The 22,810-nt window shown below is 46.2% G+C and overlaps 1 protein-coding gene and 1 long non-coding RNA gene across 4 annotated transcripts in view; one reads left to right on the plus strand and one right to left on the minus strand.

The window, feature by feature from the left end:
• Nucleotides 1-272: 272 nt before the first annotated feature.
• On the minus strand, nt 273-1,980 carry LOC149128862 (uncharacterized). Its single transcript, XR_016211450.1, has 2 exons — nt 1,843-1,980; nt 273-1,136 (listed from the first exon to the last, which is right to left on the minus strand). It is a non-coding gene; the product is annotated as an uncharacterized LOC149128862 (long non-coding RNA).
• A 137-nt stretch (nt 1,981-2,117) lies between these two features.
• The window catches only part of HSDL2 (hydroxysteroid dehydrogenase like 2), an 83,856-nt gene continuing 63,163 nt past the window's right edge, over nt 2,118-22,810 (plus strand). For all 3 annotated transcript variants that reach the window (XM_008249545.5, XM_089301649.1, XM_089301650.1), the window contains exons 1-3: nt 2,118-2,229; nt 14,893-15,056; nt 19,037-19,135. In XM_008249545.5, coding sequence (XP_008247767.1) covers nt 2,213-2,229; nt 14,893-15,056; nt 19,037-19,135 — 280 coding nt within the window. In that variant the 5' untranslated portion in view covers nt 2,118-2,212. The remainder of the gene's footprint in view (nt 2,230-14,892; nt 15,057-19,036; nt 19,136-22,810) is intronic.

The following is a 22,810-nucleotide window of genomic DNA, read 5'->3' on the forward strand; positions in this document are numbered from 1 at the left end:
CCACCTACATGGGAGACTTAGATGAAGCTCCTGGCTTCTGGTTTTGACCTGATCCAGCCCTGGCAGTTGCCTTCTGGGGAGTGAATCAGTAGATGGAAGATCCTCCCTCTCTGTCTCTTCCTCTCTCTAACTCTGGCTTTAATAAATACATCTTTTTTTTTTTTTTTAATGGAGTTTTAACTATGTCCACAGGTCCTCTCCTTCCTCCCCCTCCTCCTACCTCTGGTATTAATCTAATGCTAGATTAATCAGGCCAATTGGGTAGGTCATGGTTATCTCCAGATCACATTTTAATACTACTCAATATGTCACATAAAATGGATTTAACTTAAACTTGCTTAGTAAAACTACCTCTAATAACTTAGGAATAAATTTGCCTTCTACAAAAACAATCTAAATGTATAAAAATAGTGTTAGTACAGGTGTATAGGTTCACAAAAATAGAAACTTAGCTGAGGTTTTTTGTTTTGTTTTGCCTTAGCTGAGTTCTCTTTTTTTTATAACAAATGGATATACAAGTACACAATTCAACCAAAAAGAATCTAACAGACGATGAGTATCAGAGCTCTCAAAGGGGAGAGAACATTTTAGATTTCACTCGCTGTATCTGACAGATTTATACACATATCAGCAAAAGCACCCAAGACTGAGTGGAAAGCATTTACCATCTAACAGCCCCTATGACACTCTGGCCAAATCAGTTACTATTTGCAAGGCTCTAAAGAACTCACTGGCTACTCGCCCTACCTCCTGAGTAGGCACAGAGACCTCGTCCTTTTTATCTTGCTCACCTGCGTCACTGGTACCTACTAAAGAAATTCCTCCGTAGCCGCTAAGGACCACATCACGCATCACAAGTCAGAATGCCTAGGGGCTTGGCAGGTAATACAGACTCAGCCAGGACCGGCCCATCCCCTCTCCTGGTGCGTTTCCTCGACAATCTGCCCAGCATCCGGACGCACGCGACTTTGTCACGTCTCCCTTCAAGCATGCCACTGCGTTCGGTTCAGTAGGGTCGCTGGGTCACGTCCGAGGTACACTCCCGAAAGCAGAACGGAATCGTAGAGTTGCCCTCACTCCATCAGTCATTTCTGGAGGAAAAATGTCCCTCTCCAAATCTGGCTTTCGTTGCAGACCTTTCGACCGAGAAGAGAAAAACACGGATTTATTATGCACTCTTCAGCGCGACGTTTGCAGGGGGAGCTGTGGTCCAGGGGCCGCCCGCACCCCACAGGCTGTCTACGGACGCTCGGGACCTGGCGTGTTATATACTAATGTTAGCCGTCGCAGAACACACCGGACACCGGAGTAAGGGAAAAAGGGCTTATTGGGGAACACCCTACAGACCGGAGTGAGGGGCGGCGAAGGAAAGAAAGAGAAGGAGACTATCAGAGACAGAGACAGAGAGGAGGAGAGGAGACAAGAGAGCACGTGTTCAGGACAGGCCCTTTTAAAACTTTGCCCGAGGGCGGGCAGGGAGGCCGGAGCAGCGAATCCCATTAGGATGGGGGTGGAGCCTGGCTCAGGTAGCTGGGCCATTCGGCCACCTGGCTACAACTGCGCCAGGTGCGGCTGGACAGTGGAAACGCGACGCTGACCGGAAGTCCACTTTCTGTCGAGGCCAAGCGTGCGCTGCGCGGGACCTCTGAACGAGCGCCTGCAGCCGGACGGAGGGAGGGGGTCGGGGCCCAAGTCCCCGGGTCAGGGCCTGTCACGGAGGAGCCAGTCCTCGCGGCTCAGGGGCCACAGTGAACTACCCGAACGGTCATCCTCCCAGCCCGCAGCTGGCTCTACCCACACAGCGACACAAGCGGGCACCGCCAGAGCCCGGGCTAGGCTCACGTTAGCGAATGACGCTCTCGGTACGCTAGAGGCCGCCGGGAGACCGATTGTCACCGTCGGGACCCGTGCCGGGGGCGGGGCGGGGCGGAGGCGCGCCTCAAGGCGCCTGCGCAGACAGCCGGCTCCCTGGGCCCCGACTGCGAGGGGGGCAGAAACAAACGCCGAGCGCCGGCGAGGTCCACTGTGTGCGCAGGCGCACGCAGTCACCCCCGGCTTCTGAGGAGCGCCCATTTCCGGGCCCGCCTCCGGGCGAGGCCTCGGGGGAGGCGGGTCCCAGGGGCGGGGCTAAATGCGAAAGGGGGTCCACCTTGCATTCTCAGCTCGCCGCCGCCGCCGCCGCCGCCACCGCGTCCTGTGAACGGCGAAAGTCATGTTGCCCAACACGGGGTAAGGGAATGGGGGCGTTTCGGGGAGACACTTGGCCGGGCGGAGTGGGTCGCGGCAGCTGAAGGGTCAGTAAAGCTTGCCCTGCGGGCCGCTCTCGGACTGCGGTCCACGCTGCGTCCCCACACAGTGCAACAGCGCGTGTAAAGGAACCCGAAGTTGTGTGTTCCCGAGTGGCAGCGGCGTGAAAGTCCCTCCCGCCGGCAAGGGTCGGCAGGGGCTTCCCCCGCCGCCCCCAGGGCCGGCCCGGCCTGGCCGCGCGAGTTCTGGGTGAAAGGTCACCGGAGCTGGTGACCTCAGCTCTGCGGCGGTTCTGAGCGCTCGGATTCTAGAATGAGAAGGTAACGGAGTGCTTCAGGGGAGATCTTTAAATCAGCAACACAGTAAACCAGCCTTCAAATATGAGTACGTTTTTGGGAAAGAAATGTTCTTTTCCACTTTAAAATATACGTATCATAAAGTTCGCCATCTGAGCTGTTTTTAAGCTGAGTGGTGTTAAGTGTAATTCAACATTGTTGTGCTACCGGTCTCCACAACTTTTTCATCGTGCAAAACCGAGCTTCTGCACGGCCACCGTCCTACTTGCTGTTTGTGTAAAGTTTGGGAACTTTGAGCCAGGTGACGTGTTGTCCTTTCCTTACAGGGTTCAAAAGGGTGTAAGATAAAAAGTGAGTTTTTTTTTTTTTTTTTTTTTTAATCTGTTTACTTGAGAGGCGTAGTTACAGAGCGAGGGAGAGACACAGAGGTCTTCCATCCACTGGTTCACTCCCCAGATGGCTGCACCGATCAGGGGGATGAATTGGAAGTGGAGCAGCTGGGACCCAGAACCGCTGCCCATAAGGGAAGCTGGCTCTGCAGGGGACGCTTACTCTCCTGTGCCACGGGGCGGGTCCTCCTTCATCCTTAAAAATCCAGTCCTCCAGTTACTTTCTGATATGTTTCTATTCTGTGCTTTAATAGACATGTTTCCTATACCACCCAGACATGTATCTTAAACAATGTAGCAAATTCCATTCTTGGCCTTGCTGCTTTTACTTCATATACACAGATTTTCAGGATAAGTAGATCTTCCTCCCCTCAACTCCACACCCCCCCCCCCCATTTTTTCTTTAAAGACAGAGTTACAGAGAGAGAAGGAGTTACAGAGAGAGAAAGAAAGAGATCTTACATCTGCTGGTTCATGCCCCAGATGGTCACAACAGCCAGAGCAAGACCAGGCTGAAGCCAGGAGTGTCTTCTGGGTCTCCCACATGGGTGGCAGGGACCCAAGGACTTGGGCCATCTTCTGCTGCTTTTTCCAGGCACACTAGCAGGGAGCTGGATGAGAAGTGGAGCAGCTGGGATTTGAACCAGTGGTGCCCTTATGGCAATCAGGTGTTGCAGGCTGTGGCTTAACCCACTATGCAGCAACACTGTCCTTATGCAAAACTGTTTTCATTACTGTAGTTTTATAAACCTTTAATATTCTTGGAAGGGCATTTCCTGCCTCATTTGAATGATTTTTGGGTTTTGAATGATTTCCAGGGTTATTCTTGAGTATTCTTTCAAATGAACTTTAGAATAGTTTAACTATTTTTGCAATTATTCTTTTTAAAAATTGCTAAAGATTTCAGATTTTATCACATTTATCTTGATTTTTTTTTTTGAGATGCCAGATAATTTTAGTCTATTGAAGTGTAGGTTAATTGTACATTCATTAAGTTTTAGCTGTCTGATATTAGTGGTCTCGAGCAGTTTGGAATCTTTGTTGGAGGTGCTGTGAATACCTCCATTGTGGTAGTAATGCTTTGGAGCGGAGGAGTTCCTTAGTGGAAAGTCCTGCCCACTCTTGCCTTTCTGCCAAGGCCTGAGACTCTGTAAAGAGGAAAATGCCCTTTGTCCTATTGGGAATCAGTCCAACTAGGGCAAAGGGAGGAGGATTTTTAAAGCAATAGTTGGGTCATTTTCATGAAGCACGTACATTAACAAATTACCTGAGGAGTGCACATTTTGCCTAGTTGTGAAGATTCCACATCCATGTCAGGGAGCCTGGGGTCGAGTCTCCATGCTGACTCCTGACTCAGCTTCCTCCTAATGTAGATACACTCTGGGAGGCTCTAGGTAGTGGCTCAAGCAGTTGGGTCTCTCCACTCATGTGGGAGACCTGGATTGAGTTCTCAGCTACTGGCTTTGGCCTGGGCCTGGTCTAATCTAAGCTGTTGCGGGCATTTGGGGAATGAACCAGGGAATTGTGCTATCTCTGTTTATCTGTCTCTTTCTGCATCTCTCTGCTTCTTAAATAAATAAATAATTTTTAAAAATTGCCCTAATTTTCTAGATATACTGTCTTTTGTATAAAAAGAGAAATTTACACACACACACACGAGTACATTTTTTATATGTATATATTTGCTTTTTTTGACAGGCAGAGTGGACAGTGAGAGAGAGACAGAGAGAAAAGTCTTCCTTTACTGTTGGTTCACCCTCCAATGGCTGCTGCGGCCGGCACACTGTGCCAATCTGAAGCCAGGAGCCAGGTGCTGGTCTCCCATGTGGGTGCAGGGCCCAAGGACTTGGGCCATCCTCCACTGCACTCCCTGGCCACAGCAGAGAGCTGGACAGGAAGAGGAGCAACCGGGACAGAATCTGGCACTCCGACCGGGACTAGAACCCAGTGTGCCCTCGCCACAGGTGGAGGATTAGCCTAGTGAGCTGCAGTGCCGGCCACATATTTTTGAAAAAAGAAATATAAGAAGGACAAACCAGAGATGAATGATGCTGATTACATTCAGGTTGAAAGGCCAGATTTATTTGAGTGTGTATTATATTATTTTCAGCCATGCATATCAGTTACAGCATCCTTCAGCAAAGATGAGGGGACAGCAAAACTAAAATTGAATGCTGGGAAGGGCTTTGGGTGGCTTTGCCTGGCTCCTCTCCCCACCTCTGCCCCAGCCCGCCTGACTCAGACACTCAGATGTGAGCCCACTCATTGAAGCCCAGTTCCCTAGTATGCAGGGAATTCCCACTCCCTCTTACAAGTGTCTTTCGTGTGCGTGTTTTTAAAGTAAACACCTGTAACCTCCTAAAAAAAATGATGCTGAGGGAGGTGTTTGGTGCCATTGTTAAGATGCTGCTTAGGATGCCCACATTCACATCAGTGCCGGGGTTCACATTCTGGCTCTGCTTCTGATTCCAGCTTCTTGCTGATGCATAGCTTGGGAGATAGCAGGTGATGGCTCAGGTGCTCGGGTCTCTGCAACCCCTGTGGGAGACCTGCATTGAATTCCTCCTTTCTGTCTTCAGCCTCGCCCAGCTCCAGCTTTTGCAGACATTCAGGGAGTGAACTGGTGAATGAGAGGTCTCTGTCTGTCTGTCTCTCTCTACATATGAATAAAATCTTCAAGAAGTATCATTCAGGGCCAGTGCTGTGGCATAACTGGTAAAGCCATTGTCTGCAGCGGTGGCATTCCACATGGGCGCTGTTTCGAGTCCCAGCTGCTCCACTTCTGATCTAGCTCTCTGTTATGGCCTGGGAAAGCAGTAGAAAATGGCCCAAGTGCTTGGTGCTCTGCACCTGTGTGGGACACCTGGATGAAGCTCCTGGCTCCTGGCTTTGGATTGGCCCAGCTCTGGCCATTGAGACCATCTGGGTAGTGAACCAGCAGATTGAACACCTCTCTCTCTGCCTCTGCCTCTCTGTAACTCTGCCTTTTAAATAAATAAATAAATAAATCTTTTAAAAAAAGTATTGTATATTACAATAAAAATGAGAAGCTCAAAATTCTGAGTTTGAATCTAGGACATGACAAATGACCTGCAGTATATTATTCAACAAATAAATGACATAAAGAATGGAAAGGGAGGGGGTACAGATTAAGAGACTTGGAGGTATGTATTCTATTTTTATTTTTATTTATTTTGTTTTCACTTTTATTCTTTCTTTTTTTTTTTTTTTTTTTTTTGACAGGCAGAGTGTACAGTGAGAGAGAGAGAGACAGAGAGAAAGGTCTTCCTTTGCCATTGGTTCACCCTCCAATGGCCGCCGCGGCCAGTGCGCTGTGGCCGGCGCACCGCGCTGATCTGATGGCAGGAGCCAGGTACTTCTCCTGGTCTCCCATGGGGTGCAGGGCCCAAGGACTTGGGCCATCCTCTACTGCATTCCCTGGCCACATCAGAGAGCTGGCCTGGAAGAGGGGCAACCGGGACAGAATCCGGCACCCCGACCGGGACTAGAACCCGGTGTGCCGGCACCGCAAGGCGGAGGATTAGCCTAGTGAGCCGCGGCGCCAGCTATTTTTATTTATTTTAAAAGATTTACTTATTAGTTTATTTGAAAGGCAGAGTGACACAGACAGAACGAAAGTCAGGTAGAGATTTTCCATCAACTGTTCACTCCCTAAATGCCAACAACAGCCAGGACAGGGCCAGGTTAAGCCGGGAACCAGGAAATCCATCCAGGTCTCCCCCGTGGGTGTCATGGATTGAAGAAAGTATGCCATTATCTGCTGCCTTCCAAGGTACAGTAACAAGAAGCTGGGGGCCAGCACTATGGCGTAGCGGGTTAAGCTGCTGATGTAGCACTGGCATCCCATATGGGCCCTGGTTGGAGTCATGGCTGCTCCACTTCTGATCCAGCTCCCTAATAATAATAATATCCTTCAAAAAGCAACAGAAGATGGCTCTTGCCACCCACGTGGGAGACCAGAAGAAACTCTCTTGGCTCTTGGCTGTGGTTTTTTTTTTTTTTTGAAAGAGGTAGAGCCAGAGAGAGGTCTTCCATCCGCTGGTTCACTCCCCAGTTGATTATTGCAATGGCTGGAGCTGGACTGATCCGAAGTCAGGAGCCAGGAGCTTCTCCTGGGTCTCCCACGCAGGTGCAGGGTCCCAAGGACTTGGGCCATCTTCTACTGCTTTCCCAGGCCAAAACAGAGAGTTGGATTGGAAGTGGAGCAACCGTGACTCAAGCTGGCACCTATATGGGATGCCAGCACTGCAGGCAGTGGCTTTACCCACTACATGACAGCGCTGGTTGACTGGGTTCTTCTGCTGTGTATAGTAGAAGTTGAGGCCATTCTTGGGGCTACATTTAATTGGAAGCTTGGGTGGAGCTGAAACATCTAAACAGTCTCTCAGCCTCCAGAGTTGCTCTCTATGTGACCTCACATCATTTGGTGATCTATTTACTTCTTTACAGCATGACATCTAGCTTGAGAGAGAGAGAGAAGAGATGCTAATCATCTTATCCCTTGGAAATCTCAGAAAGTCACCTTTCACATTCTGCTGGTCAAAAAATGTTGTAAGGCTAACCCATAACCAAGAGAATGGGAGAATATACTTCCTTTGATGGAAGGAATATCAAAGAATTTGTGATTGACTCTGTTCCACAACAATGCTCTGTAAGCCAGTAGTTTCTTTCTTTCTTTCATTTTATTTATTTGAAAGAGTTACACAGAGAGGTAGAGACAGAGAGAGAAGTCCTCCATCCGCTGGTTCACTCCCCAGATGGCCGCAACGGGCCGGAGCTGCGCCAATCCGAAGCCAGGAGCTAGGAGCTTTTGCTGGGTCTCCCACTTGGATGCAGGGGCCCAAGGACTCGGGCCATACTATACCGCTATCCCAGGCCATAGCAGAGAGCTGGATCAGAAGAGGAGCAGCTGAGACTTGAACTGACGCCCATATGGGATGCCAGTGCTTCAGGCCAGGGCGTTAACCCACTGCGCCACAGCACCTGCCCCCTGTAAGCTAGTAGTTTCACTGTGGTATATACCTTAGAGGAACTTTTACATATGTGAGTAGAAGAGATAATACAAGAATATTTAGGTGCCGGTGCCATGGCTCACTTGGTTAATCCTCTGCCTGTGGCGCCAGCATCTCATATGGGCGCTGGGTTCTAGTCCTGGCTGCCCCTCTTCCAGTCCAGCTCTCTGCTGTGGCCTGGAAAGGCAGTGGAGGATGGCCCAAGTGCTTGGGCCCCTGCACCCTCATGGGAGACCGGAAGGAAGCACCTGGCTCCTGGCTTCGGATTGGTGCATTGCAGCGGCCTTAGCAGCCATCTGGGGAGTGAACCAACAGAAGGAAGACCTTTCTCTCTGTCTCTCTCCCTCTCTCACTGTCTAACTTTGCCTGTCTAATAATAATAAAAAAGAATATTTATAGAAGCATTAATCATAATAGAAAACAACTAAAAGACCTGGAAAACACCCCAAAAGTCCATAAACAGAGGTGTGTACAGTTTAGGATATAGTCGTTCTTTTATTTGTTTGTTTATTTTTTAAAAGACTTTATTTATTTGAGAGGAAGCGTTACAGAGGGAGAGACAAAGAGATCTTCCATCCACTGATTCATTCCCCAAATGGCTGTAACAGCTGGAGCTGGGCCGATCCAAAATCAGGTGCTTCTTCTGGGTCTCCCATGTGGCTGCAGGGGTCCAAGCACTTGGCCGTCTTCTGCTGCTTTTCCAGGCACATTAGCTGGGAGCTGGATTGGAAGTGGAGCAGCCGGGATTAAAAAGTGGTGCCCATATGGGATGCCGGTACCACAAGTGGAGGCTTCACCTATTGTACCACAGCACTGGCCCCTGTTTATTTAAGATTTTTAAATTTATTTTTAAAGATTTATTTATTTATTTGAAAGGCAGAGTTATAGAGAGGCACAGAGAGAGAGAGAGGTCTTACATCTGCTGGTTCACACCCCAAATGGTCACAATGGCCTGAGCAGGGCTGATCTGAAGCCAGGAGCCAAGAGCTTCTTCCGGGTCTCCCACATGTGTGCAGGAACCCAAGGCCTTGAGCCATCTTCTACTGCTTTCCAAGGCCGTAGCAGAGAGCTGGATTGGAAGTAAAGCAGCCAGGATCTGAACCAGCACCCATATGGGATAATGGCACTGCAGGCAGCGGCTTTACCCACTAAGCCACAGCACTGGCCCCTTAAGATTTATTTTTATTTATTTGAAAGGCACAGCTACAGAGAGAGAAAGGGAGAGGGGGAAAGAGAGGGAGAGGGAGAGAAAGAGAGAGATATATCTTCCATCTGCTGGTTCACTCCCATGATGGCCACAGTGGCCGCGACTGGGCCTTATGGAAGTCAGGAGCTTCTTTCGGGTTTCCCATGTGGGTGTAGGGACCCAAATCACTTCCGCTGATTTCCTAGGCAGGTTAGGAGGGAGCTGGATCAGAAGTGGAGCAGGGGGTCAGTGCTGTGGTGCAGCCAGTTAAAGCCCTGGCCTGCGGTGCTGGCATCCCATATGGGCACCGGTTTGAGTCCTGGCTGTTCCTCTTCTGGTCCAGCTCTCTGCTGTGGCTTGGGAAAGTGGTGGAAGATGGCCAAAGTCCTTGGGGCCTGGCACTCATGTGGGAGAAGCTCCTGGCTTCTGGCATTGGATTGGCTCAGCTCTGGCCTGTGGTCATTTGGAGAATGAACTGGCGGAATGGAAGATCTCTCTCTCTCTCTCTCCTCTCTTCTCTCTTCTCTCTGGCTCTATCTCTCTCTGTAGCTCTTTCAAATAAATAAAATAAATTAAAAAAAAAAAAGTGGAGCAGCTGGGACTCCAACTAGCATCTATATGGGATGCCAGTGCCACAATGCCGGCTCCAGGGTATGGTCATTCTTGTACCAATGTGGGTAAATCTCCAAACACATGAAGACAGCACATCACAGAATAATGTATACCCTGAGCCGGCGCCGTGGCTCAATAGGCTAATCCTCCACCTTGCGGCGCCGGCACACCGGGTTCTAGTCCCGGTTGGGGCGCCGGATTCTGTCCCGGTTGCCCCTCTTCCAGGCCAGCTCTCTGCTATGGCCAGGGAGTGCAGTGGAGGATGGCCCAGGTGCTTGGGCCCTGCACCCCATGGGAGACCAGGAAAAGCACCTGGCTCCTGGCTCCTGCCAGGATCAGCGCGGTGCGCTGGCTGCAGTGGCGGCCATTGGAGGGTGAACCAACGCAAAAGGAAGACCTTTCTCTCTCTGTCTCTCTCTCTCACTGTCCACTCTGCCTGTCAAAAAAAAAAAAAAAAAAAAAAAAGAATAATGTATACCCTGTGAATCTATGATCGAGTTAAATATTAGGCTCAGCCTACACAGTGTATTGTTTAGATCCTGGTTAGGCAGAATTTTTCTATAAAGGGCTAGATAGTGAATACTTCAGGTTTTATGGGCTGAGGCAAAATTGGAGGGAAAAAACTAGCTTCCACAATATTTTTTTAAAAGATTTTATTTATTTGAAAGGCAGAGTTACACAGAGAGAAGGAGAGGTGCAGAGAGAGAGGTCTTCCATCTGCTGGTTCATTCCTCAGATGGCTGCCAATGGCTGTAGCTATGCTGATGGGAAGCTAGGAGCCAGGAGTTTCTTCTGGTCTCCCATGTGGATACAGGTGCCTGAGGACTTGGGCCGTCTTCTGCTTTCCCAGGCCATGGCAGAGAGTTGGATCGGAGGTGGAGCAGCTGTGACTTGAACAGCTCCCATATGGGATGCCAGCACTGCAGGCAGTGGCTTTACCCACTATGCCACAGCGCCAGCCCCTCCACAGTATTTTTAATTGAAATTTAAATAATTGAATACAACTTATTTTTTTGTAATAGAAGTCTATAAGTGAGAAGAATGGAATTCTGTTTTTCAGGGCTGCAGGTGGTGGTGTAGTCTTTTCCTAGGTCTTTTGAAATAAAGCCTGTCCAGCTGGGTTGCTTAAAACTCATGTTTATTCTCTTACAGTTCTGGAAGCTAGAAATACAAAATCAATGTGTCAGGGGGGCTGTGCTCCTTCTGAAATTCTGGGCAGAACCCGTCATTTCTTCTTCCTTGCTTCTGGGGGCTGCAGCAATGCTGGGCACTCCTGGGCTTGCAGTTACATCTCTGTGGTCCCTGCGTCTGCCACACAGTCCTGTTCTCTCTGTGGCTGTGTTCACGTGGGTCTTCTCACTTATAAGGGCACCAGTCATACTGGATTAAGGGCCTGCCCTAGTCTAACATGATGTTATCTTCACTAGTTCTCTATGCAGCAATCTTATTTCCAAATGGGATCACATTCTGAGGTACTGGAAGTGAAGATTTCAACCTATCTTTTTGGGAGACACAGTTCAATCAATAGTAGGGAGATAATGTTTTGGTTAATTAGAGTTCAAAATTGATATTCCCTGTCATCAAACTTGATCACAAGGGTTCATTTGTAAAAATCATTCTTAGCTCTAGGGTTATCCACACACACAGTGGCTCAGATTTGGCCTGTGGGCTATGGACTGCTGGTTTATAGGTATCAGAAATAATAAAGGGAATGAATAATAATATTTAAGGTACTTTTTACTTTGTAAAGTTGGGGAGGGGAGGAGGATTGAGTTGGAGAGGAATAGGCAGGTGGCTTCTGTGGTTCTGGTGATGCTCTGGGGTAATGAGTTAATCACTGCTCATTTTTATTATACACATTTGTTTTGCCTTTGTTTTGCATGCTTTTTGTTTGTTGTCTGTCTGTATTTCACCAAAAATCCTCCTTTTCTGTCTCCTCCCCACTTCTCTGCTCTCCTTTCTTCTTACCATACTGGTTATTCCTTACTATAAAACTGCCTCTGCCACTCTCCCCTCTATTGTTTTACTTCCAGAGGGCAGGAGTTTGGCTTTACTTTTGGGTCTTGGCAAGGGTCATATGTTAACAAACCTGTTTATCTGTTATCACTGACCTCTGTTACTGTCCTCTTTTTCTCTTTGTCATTGTCACTTATGCTGTCCTCAAATCTTTCTCCTTAGGAAATCTTTTTTGTTTTCCATTAGAAAGCATGTTTCTCTCTTTGTTACTTGTATAGGCCGTCACTAACAATTGAATAAATATTAAGGTTAAAGTTAAGATGGAGGGACCAGCATCTTAGGTTAAAGCCTCCACCTGCAGCACCAGCATACCATGTAGGCGCCTATTCGAGTACCAAGTGCTCCACTTCCGACCTCGCTCTCTGCTAATGTGCCTGGTAAAGCAGTGGAAGATGATCCTGGTCCTTGGGCTCCTGCACCCACGTAGGGGACCCAGAAGAAACTCCTGGATCCTGGCTTTGGATTGGTCCAGCTCCGGCCGTTGCAGCCATTTGGGGAATGAATCAGTGGATGGAAGATCTCTCTCTGTCACTCCCTCTCTCTGTAACTCTGCCTTTCAAGTAAATAAATAAGTCTTTTAAGAAAAATATTAAGATGGAAGGATGTAAATACTTAAATGGGCATAGGGAACTGTCAGTACATTTGAATCATCAACCTTTGGCTGTTTGTGATCTGTCTTGGCTTGTTTAACAGCATTACTGAGATGAAATTCTCTCAATATTCACTCATTAATTAATTAATTTTTTAAAGATTTATTTATTTATTTATTTGAAAGTAAGAGTTACAGAGAGAGAGAGAGAGAGGTCTTCCACCCAATGGTTCACTCTCCAATTGGCCGCAATGGCTGGAGCTGTGCCAATCCAAAGCCAGGAGCTTCTTCTGGGTCTCCCACACGGATGCAGGGGCCCAGGGACTTGGGCCATCTTCTTCTGCTTTCCCAGGCCATAGCAGAGAGCTGGATCGGAAGTGGAGCATCTGGGACTTGAACTAGTGCCCATATGAGATGCTGGTGCTTCAGGCCAGGGCATTAACCCACTGTGCCACAGAGCCTGCCCCCAGTTCACTCATTTAAAATATACAATTCAGTGACTTTTAGTGTAATCACTGAGTTGTGCAACCATCACCATAATCAATTTTTATTTATTTGAAAGTCTGAGAGAGGCAAAGAGATCTCATTTTCTGGATCACTCCTCAAATGCTTTCAGCAGGCTGGATTGGGCCAGAATGAAGCTAAGAGCCTGGAACTCAATCAAAGTCTCCTACATGGGTGGCCATTATCACCTGCTGCCTTCTAGGGTGTGTATTAGCAGAGAACTGGATATGGGAGCAGAGCTAAGATCTTGAACCCACGCACTTCTACATGGGATGCTGTGTCTCAGGTGATGTATTGATCACTATGCCAAACACCTGCCCCACAATCAGTTTCAACACCTTTTCGTCATTGTTTACCACTCAGTTGTCAATCTCCAATCTCTCCCATGCTCAGCTCTAGACAACCACTAATGGCCGTGTCTGTGGATTTGCCTGCTCTGAATATATTATGTAAATGAAATAATACAATATGTGATCCTTTGTAACTGGCTTCTTGGCAAAATTATTTAGGTTCATTGATACTGTAGCATGTTTCAGTCCTTTACTTCTTTTTATTTCTGACCCATATTCCACTGAATGTATAGACTACCTTCTGTGTATCCAGTTAACAGCTCATTGACATTTGGGTTGATTCCACTCTGGCTGTAAAGAGCATCCATTTAACAATTACTTGGGTCCAGAGCTGTGGTGTAGCGGGTAAAGGCACCGCCTGCAGTGCTGGCATCTCATATGGGCGCCAGTTTGAGTCCCGGCTGCTCCACTTCTGATCCAGATCTCTGCTATGGCCTGGGAAAGCAGTGGAAGATGGCTCAGGTCCTTGGGCTCCTGCATTCATGTGGGAGGCCCAGAGGAGGCTCTTGGCTTCTGGCTTCAGATGGGCTCAGCTGTGGCCATTGTGGCCAATTGGGGAGTGAACCAGCAGATGAGCCCCCCCCCCCCCCACTGTATAACTGACTTTCAAATAAATAAATAAATCTTTAAAAAAAACCTAAATACATGTTCTTAGATAATTTCTTTCAAGTGAGTATATCCTTTATAGAAAATTAGAAGAATATTAAAGAATACTAAGGATATTATAAAATTTGTGCATAATCCATTGCTCAGAAATAAAGCCTTGTGTGACAAACCTGTGGCTCAGTGTTAGGATGCTGCTTGGGATGCCTACAGGGTATATCAGAATGCCTGGTTTGAGTCCCAGCTCAGCTTCCAATTCAGCTTTCTCGCTAGTGTGCATCCTGTGTGGCAGCAGGTGGGTCTGCCACGTGTGTCAGAGGCCTGGACTGGGTTATGGGCTCTTGACTTCATCCTGGCCCGTTCTTGACTGCTGTGGGCATTTGGGGAGTAGACCAGTAGAAGAATGGTATCTCTCTCTCTCTGCCTTTCAAATGAAGTCACAACTAAAAAAATATTTTTTTAAAGATTTAGTTATTTATTTGAAAGAGATTCACAGAGATATCTTCCATCTGCTGCTTCACTTTCCAAATGGCCACAACAGCTGGAGCTGGGCTGATCCGAAGACAGGAGCCAGGAGCTTCTTCCACAGGTCTCCCTCATGGGTCCTTGGGCCCTCTTCGCTCCCTTTCCCAGGCACATTAGCAGGGAGCCAGATCAGAAGTAGAGCAGCTGGGACATGAACCAGTGCCCATATGGAATGCTGGCACTTCAGTTGGAGGCCCAACCTTATATGCCACAGCACCGGCCTCCAACAACTAAAAATTTTAAAAAGCCTGTTAACATCTTTCCTGTAAGAAAAATTCACATTTATATACTTTATTAATTCCTTATGTTTCTATATGATTTACTTTGCATTTGAGTGGCCAGTTGCAGTTGTCATAAATAATTAAGTCGTGAAATATAAAAACAGTAGAGTTCTTAGCTGTCAGATGGGTAAACAAGAGGGTTTATAGAAAATTTCACAAAGGAGGAAATGTGTATATTATGAAAATGTGTATGTGTTCCTGATACTGGTTAGTAAATAAAATATTGAGGTTTCTAATGATGTCAAATTCCTTCTGTTGTAGGAAGCTGGCAGGATGTACAGTGTTTATCACAGGTGCAAGCCGTGGCATTGGCAAAGCTATTGCATTGAAAGCAGCAAAGGATGGAGCAAATATTGTCATTGCTGCAAAGACCACACAGACACACCCCAAACTTCCAGGCACGATCTATACTGCTGCTGAAGAAAGTGAGTATGGCAGTGCTGTTTAGTGAAATGTCCTCACAGTGATTTCAGCTCATAGTGAATTTGCTGCAGAGTTTAGCTAAAGTCATTTGAAAGCTATAATTATTCACTTTGTCACCTCAGAGCAGTGAGTGATTCTGACCATTTTTCTCCTCCAACGCTTTTTTGTTTGTTTTAAAGATTTACTTATTTATTTGAAATCCAGAGTGGCAAAGGCAGAGAGAAAGAAAGGAAGATAGAGATCTTCTGTCTACTGGCTCATTCCCCAATTGCCTACAACAACTGGGGCTGGACCAAGCTGAAGCCAGGAGCTGGGAACTCCACCCTGGGCTCCAGCATGGGTGGCAGGAATCCAAGCACTTGAGCCATCATTTGCTGCTCCCCAGGATGATTAGCAGGAAGCAGGATTGGAAGCAGTAGAGCCTGGATGCAGTCTAGTAAGGGATGCAGCATCCCAAGTTGTAGCATAAGTTGCTATGTGGCACACTTTATTAAAAAAAAAGATTGGGGGCCCGTGCTGTGACGCAGTGGGTTAAAGCCCCAGCCTGCAGCACCAGCATGCCATGTGGGCACTGGTTCAAGTCCTGGCTGTTCCACTTATGATCCAGTTCTCTGCTATGGCTTCAAAAAACAGTGGAAGATGGCCCAAATCCTTGGGCCGCTGCACCCACATGGGAGACCAGGAAGAAGCTTCTGGCTCCTGGCTTCGAATCAGCACAGCTTTGGCTGTTGAAGTCATCTGGGGAGTGAACCATTGGATGGAAGACCTCTCTCTCTCTCTGGCTCTATCTCTCTCTGTGACTGTGTATTTCAAATAAATAAAATAAATCTTTTTAAAAAATTGTATTGTGGGGGCCGGTGCTGTGGCCCAGTGGGTTAATGCTCTGGCCTGAAGCGCTGGCATCCCATATAGGCACTAGTTTGAGACCCGGCCACTCCACTTCCGATCCAGCTCTCTACTGTGGCCTGGGAAAGCAGCAGAAGATGGCCCAAGTTCTTGGGCCCCTGCACCCATGTGGGAGCCCTGGAAGAAGCTCCTGGCTTCTGGCTTTGGATTGGCGCAGCTCTGGCTGTGCAGCCAATTGGGGAGTGAACCAGAGGATGGAAGATGTCTCTCTTTCTGTCTCTCCTCTCTCTGTGTAACTCTGGCTTTCAAATAAATAAATAGATCTTTTAAAAAATTGTATTATGAAATAGAGAAAAAGAGAAATAGACCAAAAGAATGCCCATCTGCTGCTTCACTCCCTAAATGCCTGCAGTAGGCCAAGGCAGGTCTGGGGCCATTGGCAGGAGCTGGGCATTCAATCTAGGTCTTTCACGTGGGTAGCAGGAATCCAATTCCTTGACCCATCACAGTTGCCTCCCAGGGTCAGCATTTGCAGAAAGCTGGAGTTCTGTTCAGGAGCTGGGAATCAAACCCAGGGAACCTGATGTGGGGTATGGATGTATTAACTGCCAGAAAATGCCTGTTCCCCTTCTTCTGTCACTTTTAAGCCATATGAGAGACTAAAAAATCATCTTGTGCGGACAGTGTTCTTGGATGGGAGGAGGAGGCAAGAGGAAGTGGAAAGCAGATAATTTGGGAGATGGATGTTGTGAACACGTTGAAAAAACTCCCTATGTTATGTTATTTCTTTTTTTTTTTTTAAGATTGTTTATTTATTTGAAAGTCAGAGTTAAACAGAGAGAAGGAGAAGCAGAGAGAGAGAGAGAGATTGAGGTCTTCCATCCATTGGTTCACTCCCCAGTTGGCTACAACTGCCAGAGTTGTGCCAATCTGAAGCCAGGATTCAGGAGCCCCTTCCGGGTCTCCCATGTGGGTGTAGGGGCCCAAGGACTTGGGCTATCTTCTACTGCTTTCCCAGGCCATAGCAGAGAGCTGGATTAGAAGTGGAGCAGCCCGGTCTTGAACCGGCATCCATATAGAATGCTGGCACTGCAGGTGGTGGCTTCACCCGCTACACCACAGTGCCAACTCCATTATTTATTCTTTGTACAGTTTCAAGTCATTTTTTAAATTCTTTTAGTTGACAAGTAATTATCATGTAATTCTATTCAAAATGTAATTCTATTCATTGTGGCTAGCACAATGCCAGGAGGATTTAAAAACTTCATTTTAGTTAATATTGCTAGTTTCATTAGTAGTGTTTGTAACATTGTCATTATGTTAGAAGAATGTATATGAAATGCTTATGAGTGTAGTGATTTTAAAGATTTATTTATTTGAGAGGCAGAGTTACAGACAGAGAAACAGAGAGAGAGAGGTCTTCCATCCACTGGTTTACTCTCCAAATGGCTGCAATGACTGGAGCTGGGCAGATCCAAAATCAGGAGTTTCTTCTGACATGCTTGCAGGGGCCCAGGCACTTCGGTCATCTTCTACTGCTTCTCTTAGTACATCAGCAGACAGCTGGATTGGAAGTGGAGCAGCTGACGCTTGAACCAGTGCCCATATGGAATGCCAGCACCACAGCAGGAGGCTTAACCTACAGTGCCACAGTACTGGCTCCGAGTATAGTGATTTTAAAATATAAGCAAAGGGGGCCGGCGCCACGGCTCAATAGGCTAATCCTCCGCCTGTGGCGCCGGCACACTGGGTTCTAGTCCTGGTCAGGGTGCCAGATTCTGTCCCAATTGCTTCTCTCCAGTCCAGCTCTCTGCTGTGGCCCGGGAGTGCAGTGGAGGATGGCCAGGTCCTTGGGCCCTGCACCCGCATGGGAGACCAGGAGAAGCACATGGCTCCTGGCTTCGGATCAGCGCGGTGTGCTGGCCATTGAGGGGCGAACCAACGGCAAAGGAAGACCTTTCTCTCTGTCTCTCTCTCTCTCTCACTGTCCACTCTGCCTGTCCAAAAAAAAAAAAAAAAAAAAAAAAAATATATATATATATATATATATATATAAAAGCAAAGGGGCTGGTACTGTGGTTTAGCGGGTGAAGCCGCTGCCTGCAGTGCTGCTATCCCATATGAGTGCCGGTTTGAGTCCGTCTGCTCCACTTCCGATCCAGCTCTATGTTATGGCCTGGGAAAGCAGTGGAAGATGGCCCAAGTCCTTGGGCCCATGCACCCGTGTGGGAGACACGGAAGAGGCTCCTGGCTCCTGTGTTTGGATTGGTGCAGCTCTGGCCATTTTAGCCAATTGGGGAGTTAACCAACGGTTGGAAGACATCTCTCTCTGCCTCTGCCTCTCTCTAACTCTGCCATTCAAGTGGGTGCATAAATCTTTTTTTTTTAAATATATACATAAGCAAAAGTAAAATGGGAAAGGAAAGATAAGCAACTGGCAAAACATTAACCGTTATTGAAGATAGGGGATAGATTCATGATCATTTTTACACTATTATTATTATTATTTTTGACAGGCAGAGTTAGACAGTGGGAGACAGAGAAAGGTCTTCCTTCTGTTGGTTCACCCCCACAATGGCCGCTACTGATGGTGCTGCGCTGATCCGAAGCCAGGAGCCAGGTGCTTCCTCCCGGTCTCCCATGCAGGTGCAGGGCCCAAGCACTTGGGCCATCCTCCACTGCCTTCCTGGGCCACAGCAGAGAGCTAGACTGGAAGAGGAGCAACCGGGACTAGAACCCGTTGCCCATATGGGATGCCAGCTCCGCAGGCGGAGGATTAGCCAAGTGAGCCACGGCTCCAGCCCCCATTTTTACACTATTATTTATGATTTTCTATACTTTTTGGAATTTTCCTTGATAAAAATTTTCTTAAATTATATTAATTTTTTGTTTATTAAATAACATTAAAAAAAAAAAAACTCTTCCTTTTTTGTTTTTTAGCAGACTTGGCCTATCGGTCGGAAGCTGGAAATGGTTAGTTAGTCTGTTCCACATTGTTGTGGAGTCATTAGTGGTTATAAGACATAGTTATTTATATTGATTTTCTGAAAATAGAATGCTTTTTTCTTTTGAGTGTTGTGTCAGGACAGATGTTTTAATGCTTTCCTGCTCTTTTTGTTTGTTTTCACTTTTGTAGTTGAAGCAGCTGGAGGAAGGGCCTTGCCCTGTGTTGTTGATGTGAGAGATGAACAGCAAATCAACAGTGCAGTAGAGAAAGCAGTTGAGAAGTTTGGAGGTAGTACCTTTATTCTGAAATGAGTATTGAACATAGATTACAATATAAATGTTATTTTAATTTTGTTTTGATGTTTTGGATTTTCTGTGTCTTTGAAGTATACCCAGAAACAAGTCCTTGCTCATATAGAAACATGACTTAAAATTATCTGATGGTAATTTTTTAATTGCTAAAAATGATTTTGAATAGTATAACAAACCTACCACCCAAAGTCAGAACCTTGACAGTAGCCTATATCTAACCACGTGGTTTCCCAGACCCCATCCTCCTGCCTGTTCCTTCGCAATGTAAATGTTATTTGGTGACTTGTTGATATTTATTAGATAAATACCTTATTTATAGTTACATTATTGGCTTTCAAAATATTTCACGTTCTCACCTCAGTAGGCTTTTATTGGCTTTGTCATCTGTGCTCCTATATAAACTGCACTCCAGTGAAAGTTGTTTACTTTCATCTTCTTGCCTTGAATATTTTGCCTCTTAAGTTTTTCTCTTCCTTTTGCTAAGACTTCTTTGGTGCCCACTCCTCTACCTTTGCTTTTTCCTGAAATGCTCCTCTCTCTATTTCTGAAGTCCTGCCTTTATATGCTTAAATTTTGACTCTTCACAAAGCCAAGTCCCTCACCATGCTGAGTAATCAGTGTTGTAGTTTTCTGTCTCAGTGTTCCAAAAGCATTCCTTTGAGCCTTGTCTTTTACTACTTTTATATCTTAGTATTTCTTTTCTTCTCTCCAGTTAGTTCATAAGCTCCTAGAAGGAAGGTGTTAGGGTTGACCTAAGGCTTGATGCTGTCACACCAGAGTACCCGGCTTGTCCAAAGCCTTTGCAAGCCATTACTACTCTCCCTCCAGAATGTTCTGGAAGACTGTGTGTATATGCAAAGGACATGGACCAGGTAAAACAAAGCCATCTTTTATTGTTAGTAAGGCCTTGTTTATAAACTTGATGCAGAGCTCTGTGGTATAGTGAAATGAAGCAAATGGGGCATCTTCATTTAAATCCAAAAATCTTACCCCTAGCTGGCAGTAATGTGAATTTCCAGGTGAGAATATGAGAGAAAATGTAAAATGATGTTTTTTTTCTTTCTTACTGATAGGACCATGAATATGGAAAGAAAAAAAAAAAAGAGAGAGAGAGGGTCTACACTCAAGTGTAGGACTTTTTTTTTTAATCTAAAATGACTTTATCTACTAGTAAAAGTGACCAAAATTAGTACCAGTTAAGATTTGACCTAATTAGTTTAGCCATTCACTTTTTTTTAAAGGGAAGAATTAAGGCATAGGGGTAGGCTGGAACTCTTTGTTCCTCTTTAATCATCTGATTTTAATTGATCCATTGTGTCTACCAACTGAAGGTGAGTTTATCCTTGGAAATACCAGAGCATAGAAAGGGGCTGCAGCCACCTCTGTCTGGACCCTCTCTCAGTCTTCATTCCCTTCCTCTTCATCTACTAGAGAACATCAGCAGTTCAGCTGTTACTGATATTGCCTAAGAAACTTCTGGAACTGGTCAAGACAAGACATTGGTGAGAGATACTACACAGACCCAGAATTCACTGTCTGTTTAGCTTTCCATCTTGAATTCTAGTTGTCTTACTGAACCTAATTCATCAGAGCGAGTTATATGTTATGCACTACTTGCTAATAACATAACCAAATACTATATGTATGCCTAAATGTCAAAATAAAAAGCACCTCCACTGTCTAGAGTTGGGCTCCCACAGAGGAAATGAAGTATCACGAGTAATTTCTTCTCTTATTGTTGCCACAGACAACTTAAAGTCCCAAGCTGAAATCTCCCTTTTTCTTGGAAATCTCACCAGTTTTCTTATTGTAGTTGGTCCCAACCAAAGAGGTTTCACACAGATGCATGAGTGATCTGGGTTTAATTTTTAGCTACTGTAGCTTAGATCATCTTCCATTGGACCTGATTTTGTTCCTTCAGCGTTTTCAACCTTGGATTGATCCAACTTTGCCTGTCATGTGGTCTACGTTTCCAGGGGTAAACAGAAAATGTAAGGTACAAAAGCAAATCTCAGTTTTTGTTTTATCAAATGTCGGTTGATACGTGTCATTAATCTGGTATTCATTACCCTGGACTCAAATTCAGTTGATAGATGTCTTCAGTTACATGCTTCCCACATCTTTGGGGGTTAGGGAGGGAAATTTCTGTATGTAGATTGCTACCTGTCATTGAGAAGGGCATCTAAAATACTCCTGTTTTCTTGCTAAATTTATAAATTGATAGTGAAGCTACCCTAGTTTGAGGTCTTTCCAAAGATTTCCTTGTCTCCCCTTTAGTACCAACTTGGTTGTACTTAAAATTTGTAGCTTTTCATTTCCTCATTAATTTCTGCTTCCCTGGAACTCCTATACAGAGTCAGGAGTGAGCTCTGTTCAGGGCTCTGACTGTACTCTTTTCCAGGCAGAACAAATGCTATATTTATGAGGTGATTCCTAGCCAGCTTTTCCCCTGCTATATCCCTTTTCCGTAGAAAACCCAGTCTTTATTTTCTGTTTGTTTTTTCCTACATGATTGTTGCTGCTGTTAGAGTCTTCCAATTGGGAGTTCTGCAAGCCTTTGAATTCTACCTCATAGGAAGGACTTTACCTTTGTCCTGAGGTTTGTCTGCAGGAGGATTGTCCTTAACATGGGTCCAGAGCAGTTGATGATGCTTTTAAACCTGTGCCCTCAGGTGATACAGGTTGAGCATCTTTAATCTGGATATCCAAAAATCTGAAATGCTTCCAAATCTAAAACTCTTTGAACACTGACATGATGCTGAAAACGTTTTGGATTTTGGAGTGTTTTAGGTCTTTGGGTTTCCAGATTGGGAATGCTTAACCTGTAAAATCTATGCAGATATTCCAAAATCTGAGACAATCTGAAATGTGAAACACTTGTGGTCCCAAGCATTTTTACACTTGATCTTAGCCAAAAGGCCAAGAAGCGATCCCAAGCATTTTTGTATAAGGGATACTCTGCCTGTGCTCTCTATCGCCTTGCCTTCCCTGGCTTTCAGTTTTTCAGTCCTTGAGTAAATGATAGTGTTTCATAAACTACAGAAGGATTCTTTCCTGCCACCTTTTTTTTTTTTTTTTTTTTTTTTTGACAGGCAGAGTGGACAGAGAGAGAGAGAGAGAGGTGTCTTCCCTCCACCAGTTCACTCCCCAGATGGCTGCAACAGCCAGAACTGTGCAGATCTGAAGCCAGGAGCCAGGAGCTTCTTCCGGGCCTCCCACATGGCTGCAGGGGCCCAAGGACTTGGGCCATCTTCTGCTTTCTCAGGCCGTAGCAGAGAGCTGGATTGGAAGTAGAGCAGCCAGGACTTGATCCAGCACTCATATGGGATGCTGGCACTGTTGGCGGTGGCTTTACTCGTTAGACCACAGCGCCAGCCCCTCCAAATATTTTCAATCTGTGGTTGCTAGAATACAAGGGTGACGGAAGGCCAACTGTGTATACCCATCAGCCCAGCATCTCATCATCAGTTGGTTTGCCCACTCCCACCTGATGTCCTGTGTAGTATAGATTGTCTTCTTTGTCTCTTAGGCTCTGGCAGATGTGGTTGAGCAGCTCCTAACTTTTTTTTTCTGACAGGCAGAGTGGACAGTGAGAGAGAGAGACAGAGAGAAAGGTCTTCCTTTGCTGTTGGTTCACCCTCCAATGGCCGCG

Source organism: Oryctolagus cuniculus, chromosome 1, assembly GCF_051225735.1.
Source record: "Oryctolagus cuniculus isolate XC-2025 breed Fujian yellow rabbit chromosome 1, ASM5122573v1, whole genome shotgun sequence".
Classification (NCBI taxonomy): Eukaryota; Metazoa; Chordata; class Mammalia; order Lagomorpha; family Leporidae; genus Oryctolagus; species Oryctolagus cuniculus.